The sequence below is a fragment of the Lynx canadensis genome, chromosome B1 (assembly GCF_007474595.2).
Source record: "Lynx canadensis isolate LIC74 chromosome B1, mLynCan4.pri.v2, whole genome shotgun sequence".
NCBI classification, from domain to species: Eukaryota; Metazoa; Chordata; class Mammalia; order Carnivora; family Felidae; genus Lynx; species Lynx canadensis.
Window position 1 is genome coordinate 46,521,631 of NC_044306.2, and position 15,765 is coordinate 46,537,395.

Genomic DNA, 15,765 nt, shown 5'->3' on the forward strand with positions numbered 1-15,765 from the left:
TGCCAAGCGCTGTATTTCCCTTCTATTTCTGTTTTGTTTGAATAAGCGTATAATTATCTACCTCACAGGACTTCGAAGAAAGTTTCTAGACACAAAACAGATAATGTCTAAATGGGTAAACCTAGCGAACTTTTAATCAATTGCTTAATTAATTTATTCAGTTTTAATGACTACTCTTACCACGTCCTTCATCCCTGCTGAGGTGAGCCACCAGAGGCTGTCCGTTGGACCATGAGTCTTGTGAGGGGTTGTACGTCTGACCTATTTCCCACTTTCGCAACTTGTGAAACCTTTCCCTGGTGCTTTCCGTCCTCACCAAAATGCCTTACATTATTTAATATGCCAAGGTGCCATATTTTAAGGTTCAGGACACCTTGGCATATTGAATACCTTAAGCTGACGGAGCTTGAGAAAATGGCGGAAACAGGAAACCACCCTGACCTCTCCTCTCCCCCTTCTTCCCTGAAGGCAGGAGCTACGTGTCCCCTGCAGAAGGGATCCTCCCTGTATGGCGAGGAAAGAAGACATCCTTATCACCAGAGACAGGGAATGTAGGGCCCAGAAGGCTGTTTAAACAGGCCCTGTTACTTCTTCACCATTTACTACCCTGCACCCAAATCCCTTCATCTTTTGAATTCGTCGCCAATTTATTGTTTCCTTGTCCAAAGGGTATAAAAGTTTCCCGTTCTGGTCACTTCAGTGGCTTGGGAAGGCTCCCCTGCACATGTGAAAATTCAATAGAATGTGCATGCTTTCCTCCCGTTCACATGTTTTGTATCAGTTAAAAAAATTTTTTTTAATGTTTTATTTTTGAAAGAGAGACAGAGTGCAAGTAGGGGAGGGGCAGACAGGGAGGGAGACACAGAATCCGAAGCAGGCTCCAGGCTCTGAGCTGTCTGCACAGAGCCGGAAGTGCGGTTCCAACTCATGAACCGTGGTGACCTAAGCGGAAGTCGGATGCTTAACCTACTGATACATCCGCGTGCCCCTGTGTCAGTTTGCTAGGCCCAGCCAGGGACCCAATGAGAGCAGAGGAGAATTCTTCCTCCTTCGCATATCATGTCTCTGAACATTTCCTTCTTTTTCTTGCTCTTAGTGAAGCCTGGCTCTTAAACTACTGTGATCTTTTCTGTGATCGCTGTTTTCTCGCCTATACCTTCTGTATCACCAGAAATGGGGGAGAGTTCTCTTTCCTTCTCATGGCCATTTCCAGACCACCTCTCTCTCTTCTCCCTAATATTTTCCATGGTCTGATACTCCTATTTTGAGATAATATCAACCACGATCTCTGCTGGTTGTAATAATCTACAGATGCCCAAATCCATTCCTGTTATTCACGGAAGTGTTAGCTTCTGACTTACTGTCATCGTCTGCAACACATTCCCATTTAAATTTCTGGATTTTTGAATATACATATAGATGATTCTTCTACTTCCCTGCTCTAATTCCTCGAATTTTGATTCTCCAATGACTTGATCTTTGATCCTAGCTCAGCTGCTTACTGTGACCTAGTAGCATCTTCTAGACCAGTGGTTCTCAGCTTTGGTTGCTCCGTAGAAGATCTTCGGAAATGTCTGGAGATGTTTTGGAGCTGTCATAGTTGGTAGGAACTATTGGCATTTTGTAGGTACGGATCAGGGATGCTGCTGACTATTGTATAAGGCACAGAAAGCCCTTCGCTAAAAAGAATTATCTGGCCCTAAATGTCACTAGTGCCAATCTTGGTAAGATTTTGCCTGACAGCCATATTTAAAAAATACAACCCCAATCACACCTCCAGAAACTCCATTCTTGTATCCTTTGTCTAATTCACTCTAGATCTTCCTTATTTAGTCCTTATTCTCAGTCTTCCTTTGGAAGAATGAAATCTCTGTGAGTGGGATAGTTTTTGTTCCCTTTGTTCATAGGCTGCTTCCCCCAAAGAAGACAATAACTATTATTATTATTTTTTTAATAAACTGAACACCTGGGTAAAGGGGTGAGTCAAGAGAAGGCACACTTAAATGCTAAGTTGTTTCTGTTTTTGCTAAGAGTGTAAAGGATGACAAAAAGGATTGATAGTTTGGGCCCCTAAAGCCAGAAGTATTAACTCCTCAGCTCTTTTGGTGATGATAAATCTGTAGCTGACCTAAGCATTTATGTAATCTTTTGCTTTTGATATTGTCAAGCATACCCTCCTAATGACGATCTTTCTCAAAGTATGTGGATGTTTAGAGCTCAGGTGCTAGAAGAAGACCATCTCTATTGTTCTGGGTACTCTACCCAAATTTTTCAAGCTAGGGATCCGAGGAGATGAACATGTCTGTGTCACTTAAAATCTCTTACCCGCATGTCTAGCAATTTGGTCTAATATTTTGATCTGTAATATCTTCTTTTGGCTGTAGACAGATATAGGAAGTAGGAGAGGGCATGCATGATGCTGATTTTAGAGTTGAAGCAATTGAGACTCAAAAAGTAAAATGAATTGTCTGAGACTCCATTGGTAGGCATGACAGCTAAGATTAGAGCCTTCGTTAGTTAATGCCTTCTTAACCTACTCTGGGCTCTTTTTATTTAACTGGGCAGCATTTTCTTCAGCTGCCAGGTGACTGGACACCTAACACTCACCCCTTTACAAGGAAGGATGTGTTGGCGTTTCCTCTGAGCTTACAAAAAGCAAGTTTATTTGATACAAGTCATTTAATTGTACAGAGGCGTCCAGGCTTTAAAGTAGTCTTTATAAGGTGGGGAAAAATATTTGCAACTCATTCTTGTCAGTTTTAAGTGTGTATTTTTAACTTAACTATCGAGGAACGTGGCTCAATCAAACGTTCACGGCCAAGAACTAAAATGTTAGAAAGGTTGCCACGGGCTTAGCACATGCTCACAGATGAGAAATTTTGCAAACTTCAAAGAAATGGGTTGGTAGATGAGGAAAAAAAAAAAAAGTTGAAGAAAACCTAGACTGAATTAATTTAGAATGGAGGACCCGCCCTATGTCTTCTACATCTTTACAAAAGCGAATCCCAAAATGTTAACTGTGAGATGTTACTACATGCTCATTAAGTAGGAGGAAGTGATAAATATTTGGAAAATGTTGTAGACATTGTAGCCTTGGCTAAATGATTAAAAATTCCTATTAGCATAATTCTTTTTTTAGCTGTCCTATTTACAAAATGTTAGTAATAATAGCACTGGCTTCATATGGTTGCCAGGGGATTATGTGGGTGAATCCATGCAAGGTACTTAGCAGATTGAAGGTATTCAATAAGTATTGCAAACCCTTTGAGAATTCCTACAATAAAGAAGAATGTGAGTAAGCGTTTCCCAAATATGGCTAAACGTAAGGATCATTACCTAATAACCTAGCATAGAAGTTTGGAAAATGCTATTGTGGAAGATCCAGTGGATCAAAGACTAGAAGCATGAAAAGCAATATGGTAGGCTCTCCTGAATAAAATACTTAGGAATCTAGTTATCAATATTAATATTCTTGTTTGAATGCTTTTCCTCCCTTATTTTCGTCTGACAAATTCTTACTCTTCTTTGATGGAGAAACTGAAACCATGACCCAAATTCTCCATCCTTCCTGCATCCATACCCTTTAAAGCACTGTGATTTTTGCAGCAATTCCCATCAAGAGTTGGATTCTATTTCTCTATGTCTTGAATGAGCTGATCTCAGGGTTATGTTGGCCAGTAGAATATCACAGAAATGATGGTGTTCCAAGACTATTCTTCAAAACACTCTACGTGCTTTCTTCCTCTGCCTTTACCAGGAGAACATACCCAGCCTAACCTATTGCATCCTAAGACCTATGGGGCAGAGCTTTGTCCTACTGGTCTAGCCCTTCGACATGTAAGGAGCCTAGTCTGGAAGAGCCAGCCCAGCTGACCCCCAGAATAACAACACATACAGGAATGAATTCAGCTGAGATAGGCAAGCAGGGCTCAGATCAAGAGGACCTCCCTGCTGACCCATTAATTTGTAGGAATGATAAATGGTTACTTTAAGTTACAAATTATGGGGCTTATTGCAGAGTGTTATTATAGAAATAACTCTATGTTAATATACCATCTTGAAATCTTAGCCCAATGACCACGTATCTATGTTCTTTTCCCTCCTACACCACCACCTGGTTTTACCTGTCTATTCTCCCTTCACAGTCCGTGCTCACCTCTTTCGTAGCACTTGTTTGATGGTATGATAACCTCTTGACAGAGAGTAAGCTTCGTGAAGGTTGAGTCGATGTTTTTTTATTTATGAATGCCCACCTTAGAGTAGAGGGTCTGGCATATAGAGACTAATTACGCCCAAGCTACTCTTTAATTTGTGTATACTCTTATGATTTTAAGGACTTTGTGTTGTCTGAAAACCAGAAAATGGGCCATCTCGTTAATGGAGCATCTACTCTATGCAAGATCAGTATTTTAAACAAAATGTTACTGGTCTTAGTGACAGGTTTATTTTATTAATTTTATTTAATTTTATTTATTTTTGAGAGAAAGAGAGGGAGCAAGTGTGTGAGGGGCAGAGAGAGAGAGAGAGAAGAGAGAGAATCCCATGAGGGGCAGAGAGAAGGAGGAAGGGAGAGACAGGCAGACAGACAGAGACAGAAGTGGGGCTCACCCGAAGTGGGGCTCGAGCTCACCAACTGTGAGATAATGACCTGAGCCGAAGTCAAATACTTAACAGCTAAGCCACCCAGGAACTCCCATAGATATATTTTAAATATGTATTTGCTTCATCATCTGACTCCAATTCTTTCTTTCCTAAAATCATTTTATGTAGGTGGATATAGTGGACCTTATTAGAGTATTTTTTAAGCTTAATGTATTAAGGATTAACCTTTATATTTCACTTATTTCAGGGTTTAAGACTTTTTTTTTTTTTTTTTGCCTTAAGTAACTGAGCTAGCTATCAGAAAGATGAAAATCAAGTACATCTGTGGCCCTGTTACTTTACAATGTTTATAGAAGGAACACTCTAAGATACCTCTGCTCAGAAGCAGGACCGGCCAGAGAGAGCTAGAGATGTGTATAGTCCTTATACTATTTCTTGAACATTGACTTTGTACCCAGTGAACTTGATAGGATTATCTCCTTTCAAAGGTAGTTTCTTGGCCAAGTCATGTGTCCAGAGAATGGCTGACTCAGCATTGCTATGTTGATCTCAAACACATTTTGTTAGCTACCATGCATACATACTGCCTTTCTAAAGTAAGGTAAAAGCACTCATTAGTTGCTCACTAAGGACCATATAGTGTGCTAAGGACTTTACATGTATCTGTGTTGTTTTTTTTTTTTCTTTCACTTAATCTTCACACTTTGGAGACAATCTAAAATTCTATTATGAAGTATTATCAAGTAGAAACAGTAAGTATTTTGTCTGATATTAAATGCTAAATGACAGAGGCAGGATTTGAACCCAGGCTTTGTTATCATGTAGTCAATCTAAATATATATTTTTGAATGAATAAGTCAATCCTATCAGAATAAGTTTGATCAGATTCTAACACATGTTGGCTACAGAGAATAAACATTAGCCCAAAGTAGGTTAATCCACTCAGAATCAGCTCCTAGGTAGACAAAATATTTTTTAGATAAAACCTAAAAAACAAAACAAAACAAAACAAAAAAAGATTTTGAACAGCTAATTACAGACTCAAGCTGATAGGTTCCATTTTTGTGAAAATGAGATAGTTTTATCTGAATCTCTCTTCTGGCCACAGCATTCTTCCACCTGACCAACTCAGATTGGACTTGTTTGTTCTATTAAAATAGTTGTAGGGCACCTGGGTGGCTCAGTTGGTTAAACGTCCGACTTCAGCTCAGGTCATGATCTCAGGGTTTTGGGGTTCAAGCCCCATATTGGGCTCTGTGCTGACAGCTCAGAGCCTGGAGCCTGCTTCGGATTCTATGTCTCCCTCTCTCTGCTCACTCTCTGTCTCTCTAGGTCTCTCAAAAATGAATAAACGTTAAAAAAAAAAAAGTTCTAGGGGCACCTGGGTGGCTCAGTTGGTTGAGTGTCTGACTCTTGATTTCAGCTCAGGTCATAATCTCACAGTTCCTGGGATCGAGCCCCACTTCAGGATCCGTGCTGAACAAAGAGCCTGCTGAAGATTCTCTCTCTCACTCTGCCCCTCTTCCCTGCTTGTGCATTCTTTCTCTCCCTCTAAAACAAAAACAAGCATGCCAGCAAATAGTTCTGAAATTTTTGGCTTGGTTCGGCCTAATCCTACTGATTTACCTAGTTAACGAAATTAATTCTCCTTCCCCCAGTAACTTAAATATATTTTAATTAGCTTTAAAGCACGGGAATGACTCACAGCCACTTTGTGGATATTCCTACCCATCCCTACTAGTCCTATAAGATGATCCATGAAAAGAATGACGTGGTCCAAAATGTTTAGAAAATGTTGCGTATACTCCTCTTTTAGAGATCCACCCTTTACGTTAGCTCCATCATACACCTAATGGTTTTCAGGAATCTAGAGAATGTAGTGTCATTTAATGCCATAGTTTTCCAAACTTAATTTGAGGGGTAGGGGGGTCCTAAAGCTGTTATCTTACTATGCAGATTATATTTTGTTTAAAGACGATTTTCACCGGTGCCTGGGTGGCTCAGTCAAGTTAAGCATCCAACTTCGGCTCAGATCCTGATCTCATGGTTCCTGGGTTCAGGCCCCACGTTGGGCTCTCTGCTGTCAGTATAGGGCCTGCTTGGGATCCTCTGCCCGCCCGCCCCCTCTCTGCCCTTGCCCTGCTCGCGTGCATGCTCGCTCTCTCTTTCAAAAAGGAATAAACATTTAAATATGAATTTTGGAAATTTTGGAATTTTGACCTCTTTTAATTTGTAACGATCTAACTTAAATAGCCCAGAAATCATCTTTGAGTAGATCATACTGTTTAAACTGGGTCTGACTCTGATCAGCTCTAAGTAGTTATGATTAAATTCCTGGGAGCACTCAGCATTTTTAAAACCATTTGAACAGATTCAGGGAAGCTGCATTTGAAACGTGCAACCCCATACTTATTTTGGTAACATTTTTTCTCCCATGGAGAGGCAGAGAATTTCTATACTGTCTGTAAAAAAATAACCCAAGCATTTTGAGGACTAAAGTGAATGAATGATACCCCAATTACGGTGTAGGGCTGGATTCTCTCACAGTTGCTAAAACTATAACCGAAGGGTACTTATGTGTATGTGCGTGGTGGGTGGGTTGAGAAAAGTAGAAGATAGTCTCATCTTTGTTTCCAGTAGCCTCTGGGTGTCTCATTCTTGAGGCCAGAAGGAGAAATTAGGTTCAATATATTAACAGGTATCTGGAAATTGTCCTTGATGTGGAGGGGATTCTGTTCCTGCTAGGATGTGGCAGGAGGGTGTATAGAGGGGGTCCTTATTGGCATTTCAAATTTCCACTCATGGAGTATCCTAAAATGTCAATAAAAGACTCTTTATTCATAAATAACTGATATGCGGTCATTTACGTCTGTACATTGAGCTCGAAAAGTCTGTAACCATCCAGTTTTTTTTTTTTGTTTTTGTTTTTTTTGTTTTTTTTTTGTTTTTTTTTTTTTTCAACTCTTCATAAAACATCCAAACGGTCCATTTTGTTCAGTACAATATAACACAGCTGTTTGGCATTACCAAATATATATGTATATATATATATATAGATATGTACATGTGCTGAAAAAGAAGCCAGTGCAGTCTTTTCTAAGAAGTCCATCCAAGTATTTACTGTACAACATTCAGAATTTACATTGATAATACAAGGCACAGAAAGTATGGTATGAAGCCAAGGCCATGCTTTATTCAAACTCTCCTCTGGCTTTGCTCAGTCCTTCAGCTTCATGTCAAACTAAGTGTTCAGTTCTGCTTTTTGTTTTTTTTTTGTTTTTTGTTTTTTTGTTTTTTTGGCTTTGAACACATCAAATGAAAGTTGAGAGTGGTATGGGTTTGAAATATGAATCACTTGAAAAAACCACCCCCCCCCGCACCTTCCCAAAATAAACAGGACAAAATGAAATCTGCTTTAAAATTCTTCCATACAGAAATGGTGGTAAACAATTACTCATATTTTTTGATTCTGGGTTAGAAGGAGCAACCAGTTAATCCTCTAACTGCTTGTATTTGCAATATTTCTAGGTCAACACATACCGCATTGTGTGTACCAATTAGAAACAATTGTGAAGAAGGGGAAATCTTAAGATCTGTCTTGATTCCAACTTGGGAAAGGAGAATACTGTTTTCCTCACCAGAAAATTCCCACACTGAATTTTTTTTCATCTTCTTGAGACGTGTTGAATGGGAAGGGCCTTCATAATCTAGGCTGGACTGTAGAGAGTGTTTCTGATTGAAATTTTTTAGCTAATTCTGATAAGGCTTAGATAAAAGCCTCTTGATAAGGGGTGCTCTTATTTCAGGCATCATCAGAGCTTGCTAATGAGGGATATTGGAATTATTAGATCTCTTTCTGATTGTAATGTCTGTTTCAATAATGGAGGTGATAAGGCAAGATATTCTGCTTACAAACTCCCTCATGATATTCTCATGATTCAAAAGAACCATAGTTAAATGTCTATCTTCCATATGTTTAATTTTAAGGGACTTGTAGCATTTATCCAACTTTGGAATTTGTACGGAAGTAATGCTTGCAATAGTGAAATACTCTTGGGGGTTAAGAAAGATTTGAGGCAAAAGGACATTTTTGTTGTAATCATGCCTTTTGTAAAAGTAGTTGAGACACATTGCCACTCACGCAAAGAGTTACCTTACGAAATTTAGTGATCAATTTTGTAATTCAGGGCTATACCTTTTTGGAAAAGAGGATGTATCCTCTGCCCAACTTAATCTTAAAGGTGGAGGAGGACATTGTTAAGCTCAGGCCTAAACATGAAGCTTACTGCCTTTTTAATCTTTGGGTTCAGATGGAGGGTGGGTGCTAAGACGCACAGTTCACTGTCACCGTCTTAGGCCCACCTCATGAGGACATTCCAAATCCGTGATCTTCACAGCAAAAGGAAAAAGCAAAGTAGCTGCTTCAAAAACCACAATTATTCTATGTGAGTTAAATTTCCTACTTCAGATCACAGTACTACACACTAGTGACTAACGGCCAGGTCTGATTTCCATCCCCTTTTGTCTTTTGAAAAAACACAGCACACGAATTGCCATTTTGATTTTTGCTGACGACCCTGGAGGGGGATGTGAGGAGTCCATGGTAGACGCTGGCTCTCCTAGAACTGCTTTTGCAAAAAACACCACATGCTGTCAATACAGCCAAACAGCTTTATAACTGCAGCTTTTGAAAGAGTGTGGAAAGTAAAAACACAAAATATGTAACACATCTAAGATTAGCAACATTTTCACTTTGTGACATTTGACAAAATACATTTTTGCTTTGTAGTTCAGGAAAATTCTATGCAGACAAAACAGTGGAAGCTGCGGGAAGGGTGGCCGTTCAGCTTTTGGAGAAAACATCGATTTTTCAAATACACCGCTATGGTAACTAACACCGAAGGGCTCATAAAATTTTGTCACTATCTGTAGGACAACATTTTACTCTCCCATTTGCTATGGATGTGACCCCTAGTCCGGTCAATGGGAGGTACCAGGATTCAGAACTCTGCAATGTTTCATGAGAAAAAGTAATGGAAATGGGCCATGCCATGGGCCACAGAAGCACATTTCTCAGCAACTTCAGGTTCCTGTGACTTTCACAGATCTGGAACAAAGACCTCTGAGGAACTTCACCTTCAACACATCTGATAGTTACTATTCCACACCTTTGGGGAAGGACTAAGAAATCGCAGCAAAAATGGCGAAAAGGAAAAACAAGCACATTAAAAGATTTTTATAACATTTGAAATTCACAGATTTGCCACAAGTTTGGCAAGTGTAGAGTACTATCTAAAACCAATTATAGATGGTCCCCAACTCACGGCAGTTCGACTGACCATCTTCTGACTTTACGATGGTATGAAGGTGATAGGCATTCAGTAGAACTGTACTAGAAACTCTGAATTTGGATCTTCTCCGGGGCTAGCCATATGTGGGAGGACTCTCTGATGATGTTTGGGCATGGGCAGCCGCAGCCCCCCTCCGCCACACCATCGCAGGGGTGAACAACCAATACACCGGTAACCATTCTGTTGTTCACTTTCAGTACGGTATTCAATCACATGAGACTTTCAACACTTCCATTGTAAACTAGACTCTGTGTTGGATGATTTTGCCCAAATGTAGGCTAAGGCTAACGGAAGTAGTCTGAGCACATTGAAGTTACCCTAGGCTAAGCTATGGTGTTTGACAGGTTAGGCGTATTAAGTGTTTTTTTCGAGTTATAATATTTTCAACTTACGATGGGTTTATGGGGACATAACCCTCTCATAAGTCAAGGAAGATCTGTACACCATTTTAATATTCCGCCTTCGCTTATCAGTTGCGATGTGGAGAATTTTTGTCAAGGAAAATAGTTGCAATAAATCCAGAACTTTTTAATCCAAAGAGAACCCGGTTTTAGTCATCTGACTTAATAACCCCTCTCAAAGTCAACTGAAAGAAAAATGTAGGGACCATGGCAAAGGATAACACCTGCAGCTGGAGATAAAAATAATAAAAAGGGAGAAAAATTTCTCCTCTTTAAACAGAACTGTGTCAATTCCTATTCATCTCTTACAAAAAGGCCAATAAAATTTTTGTGGGCATACATCTGAGTTTTATGAGACTTTCTGCACCGGTAAATGAAGTTTGCGTTGAAATCCATAGAGTGAGCTTCCCTTTGGCTTAAAGGATTTTAATGTAAACCAGTAAGACTGCACGAGCAATGTTGTAAAAACTGTAAATTAACTTTATGATGTGGCAGTCTGGTGCAGCTGGGAAGTACACCCTTTTGGTGGCATAATTTGAAGTCCTGTTTTAAAGCATGACCGTTAGACTTAAATGCTTTTGAGGACTGACAGATGTGTCCTTAAGTGGGATATCTTGTGAAAATTCTAAGTAACCTACCAGGTATCACAGCCCACTTTTAACTTCTTGGTTCGTTTTGCACTGGGACAATAACACTTCTGCGGTAAGCACTTGCACTGACCAGGGACTCTGTTTCTAGAGGGGCGGCGTTTGTGTTGTGACAGGAAAATGTTAACATAGAACAAGGGTTTAGGTCACAGTAACCACAAGTTCCAGTGTCAGTTAAGTCTATCTGGTCTGCATTTTCCACTCCTCCCTGACACACCCCCAGCTGTGTCTGTGAATCTCATGAACGTGGGTTCTCTTTGGAATTCTATTGTAAAATACCATACAATCCTGCCATGTGACAGCCACAGAATTTCATACATTTCTGTAGAAATCCTATGCAGAATTCTAACAGAAATAAGAGAAAGGAAAAGAGGGAGCAGAATGGACTGACAGATGGATTTGAACCTTAGGAAGAAGTCAGAGGTGAATCATGCTCATTCGCATCCTTAGTTACTCAATATGGTATGATGATCATGAGCATTTATAAAAACCCAGGCCAAGAAAAGAAAAAAAAAAAATCCATAGGAGGAAATTCTAGACATTGAGGAATTGATGATAATCTCTTTTCTTAAAATAATTTAGATTCTAGGGAAAACATTAAAATTTTTCATTTAATATATAAAAATATCAGGTCTAAAAAGAATCTGTTTGAATGCATGCAATATAGAAAGCAATTATAAGGCCAATTAGAAGGAAAGGCGGGGGGGAGGGGGAGGCAGGATGATTTTTAAATCCCTATTAACATCTCCAAGATGGAAACTAACAAAAGTTCTCTCTAATGTGTTTTCTGTAAGTTATTATCCAACAGTCAATGCAGATTCTTTCTGTATACCACCATGCCAATCAACTCTCTAGTTCATTTTGGGTGACTGACCATCTACTTCAACTTCTTGCTCCTTCAGAAATGATAGCAAGGGTGTCAGATGATTTACACTCTCATGCCCTTCTCTCTGTTGCTCCCCCGAAGGAATAAACAAGTAGAGGACATTAGTAAAAGGGCGTTTTCCTTATCTAGAGATGGTATTTTGAAAATATGCTCAGCAGTTCTAAGAGGATTTGCTCGTTCTGTATAAGATGCCTTTGGTTCCTGAGAAAAGAAAGATGCTTTTGGATTTCATGTAGCAAAGCCTTTCATCCAATACAGGGGACTGTATATACCACGTTAGTTAGAGAACATGGCTAACACATTTAAGAGTTCTTAATGCCTTACCCATGGTATCATAAATTCCACCTATCTCTAGTTCTTTTTTACTTCGGTGGGGATTTACATTTTTTCTTCCTACATGGGACTTATAAAAACGTTTTTTTTTTAAATGACCATATCCCACTGCCAAGTAGTCCCTAATTTCCCTATTTTTATTCTAATGAAGCCAACTTCTAAGTAGCTGATCAGCCCCGTGGTTGATCTAGGTCCTTGACCTTGCTTGTCCTGATTGTGGACAGCTAATTAAAACATCAACCAGAGCAGAAACAGATCTGTTCATCTTTAGTCTACCAGGACACCTTATCAAAATGATTTAATAGTATAAAAGATGGAGTCATGTTAAGATGGGGGGGGGTCACGAATTATCTGTGGACTTCAGTTTTCCACAATACCATTGCTTCTTTTTTTCAAAAAAGAATCTGAAAGCAATAGTCCTGTGTTAATGGTCTTGTAGAAAAAGCCTACTTGGTAAGGCTGAGCAACCAGGTGTTGAAACTTCCTGAACAACGCATGTGGTTTCTGGGACATTGTGGTCGACATATTCCTCAGGTCTACTGACCCCTATCATTTAGACCAAAGACTATCTGCTGATTTTCGGAGAGGCAAAGGAGGATGCCCTATAGCCCTATGGGGAGATATTGTGATAACAGACTAGAAAGTTTCAAGAACCTGGATTGAAAAGTGTAGCAGAACCCCTCAGCCCCTTATATCAATGTTGGGCAACTGAGTCAACACCTTCATCCTCCATCCCAGAGTGACAGCTTCTCAAAGGCGTGTGGCATCTGTAGTTCATGTATTTCCTTGGGCTCGATTTGACCTCCCCTCCAAATCCATGTAATATGTCGTGTTCTAACAGCACTCTGCAATTTGAGAGGCTTAGCTGGGAAGAGAGACAGCTCTGCTTCGTTGACTTAGAAGACATAAGTTTCCATATTGAGCAGTTTACTTATGCTCCTTGAAACCACTCCTATGTAATGGGTAAGGAAGGGGGGGGGGGAAATGTGGGTAGATTTGTCTCTGGGATAAAATGAAGGTGGTCATGGCAAGAACTAGTTTGTGGTCTATCTTACCTTCTGGTCTTGTTTCCACTAAGTGGCTAGGATAAATGGGGAACTGGTGCTGGTGTGATGTACTCAGATTCTAAATTCTAAATGCCCTCCTCGACGTTATTGAAGTCCTACAAATAAATGGGTTGGCAACCCCGTTTCACTCCTAAAAGCCAACGTTACAATGATTGCTGACATCACAGATGCCAGTTGGTAGAGAACCCTGGCAATCTGGTACCAGAATCAGCTGGCCCTTTGGGGCACGTCATTAAAAACCTGCTTCAAAACATGCACTATTCAATCTCTACCTTCCCAGCTTTATTGTAGCTCATCTTTTCCCACAGTCCCTTTTATCTAGCTGTGCCCTCACTTTTATTCTCGCCACTCCAAATCTGAGAAAGTTCATAAAGTGTTAACCCGAGTGTGGATTCAGACGAGACAGTAGAGCCCTCTTATATTTAAGAGAGCTTGTACTTCTCCCTATTAACATAGTACACCTATATAGAATGCAGTTTCTTCAACCAGGGATTCTGAGTGTAAATGAAGGCTGAATTCCCCAAGTGCCACTGGGCCGAAAGCTGCCTCTTTCCCATTTAAAGCAAATGTCCCGAAGCTGGCCGTCACTGTCTCATGAACGATAGTGGACTAGAGTCCATTTTGCCTGCTGTAGTTGAAGTCGGCTTCATCGAGTTGGGATTCTGTAATGTTTGAGAGTTTCGTGTGTGTCCGCCCAATCTCTTCAAGGGCACAGGCCAGGGAGTCAAGATCACCATCGTGCTGATGACGAGCTTCCCACAGGTTCAAAATGACAGCGGATGGACTACTTTGTGTAGCAAAATAAGATAAATTCCTAGACAGATTTGAAGAAACAAAAAGAATAACAAAAAATGAAAATAGAAATAAAGGAACAAATAAAAATCACTATAAGGGAATTAAAAATGAATTGCAATGGATATTACTACAATAGGAATAGGAGGCTCCACTATGGCAGGTCTGGAGGCACTGAACCTGAAAGCTCAACTGTGGAATGTTGCCAATGGCCTTCTTATCTCCCAGGTCCTCACCTCCCTGGACGGGTGTGTGTGTGCGAGCGTGCGTGTGTGTGTGTGTGTGTGTGTGTGTTTCCCTCTTCACCACCTGCTTGAAAAAGTTCATTCATTAAGTTACACAATGACATAACTCATTCCTATTTTCCAAAATATCTGACCCCTTTATCTCTCCCTTGGTAAACAGAGGACTGTCAAGGTTTTATCTTTGATTTCTTCTTTCTTTCCGAGGTGAGCTCATATACTAAGTGGAGTAGTTATCAACTCCAAGCAGACAGTGTTTAAATTGGCACCTCCAATCTTACAGGTTAATGTCAGCTAGTTACAGATCTCCAAATGACCTTGAGAGTGCCTGGATTAGCTATGTCTCCACCTCCTCAAACTCAATGCATCAGAAATTGGTATCCTCTCCATGCCTCCGAATTGGGCCCCTTTTAAACTATAACAGGTATCCTAGTAATTACAAATGTCCTTCTAATCTCTCACACCGGGACATTTATTTTTGACTCTTCCCTTTATATTGTTGCTTTCTTTTTGACATACACATCAGCTCACATTTCCTCTACATTCATGCTATGTATATGTAATTGATGCTCTATCATCTTTTGCCTGAATCACAGCAAAATCCTTGTAGATCTTTATGCCTGTAAAGTTTCTAATATATCCTGAATTCTATTTTTTCAATGATCAGGTATTACTCTCCTTGTTTTCGATGCCTTCCTCTGTCTGGCCCCACCTAGGTACGGCAATATATATTTTTATTTAATCTTCCTTTGCCCTCTGAGCCATTAATGCTGACTTAGGTAATACTTTGCTTCTTGCTTTTATTCAATCGATTCTCTCCATTTGGAATACCCACTTCCTGTCTTTACTCTCTGTTTATCAAAATCTTACACCCCTGCAATGCCTGGTTCACTTCTCTACTCTGCTCAAAATGCTTTATTTCTTCTCTGAATTCTGTCACTGTGCTTAAATTTTCATATGAACAAAGTGCTGATATATTTCATGTGAGTTTTGACTACCCAGCATGATTACGGACACCTGAAGAGAGAGGATCATAGCTGATAATCTTCTGATTCTGTGACAGTCCCTATCCTAATACGATGACAGGTGTTTACTCAATATCCATTGTCTGAGTAATTGATTGCTATGAGCTTTTTCCAAGTGACATGAGATCTCCAGTGAAAACAAATGGTAACCTTTTGGACAATGACTTTTCTATGGCGAAGACTAAGACAACACAAAAGATTAAAGGTCACAGTTTTTCGTAGGCACTTTTACAGCACAGATAGAAATGTCACCTCTGGAGAAATTTTGATAAGTTGAACAGATTTTTGAGAGTCAACCACGAATTGCCCGTTTTGAGGATGGCACAATTTTCCATCACCACATTCAGCATATAATCACAAAGTGGACTCATGTAGCTAAGAGCACTTGGAAGAGAAGACCAGCTTTTAAGGGCACATTA

General features: G+C 39.9%; 1 protein-coding gene across 1 annotated transcript in view; it reads right to left on the minus strand.

Moving 5' to 3' along the window:
• Nucleotides 1-7,893: 7,893 nt before the first annotated feature.
• The window catches only part of UNC5D (unc-5 netrin receptor D), a 237,344-nt gene continuing 229,472 nt past the window's right edge, over nucleotides 7,894-15,765 (minus strand). Inside the window, exon 17 of the mRNA XM_032593062.1 lies at nucleotides 7,894-14,101. Coding sequence (XP_032448953.1) covers nucleotides 13,897-14,101 — 205 coding nt within the window. The 3' untranslated portion in view covers nucleotides 7,894-13,896. The remainder of the gene's footprint in view (nucleotides 14,102-15,765) is intronic.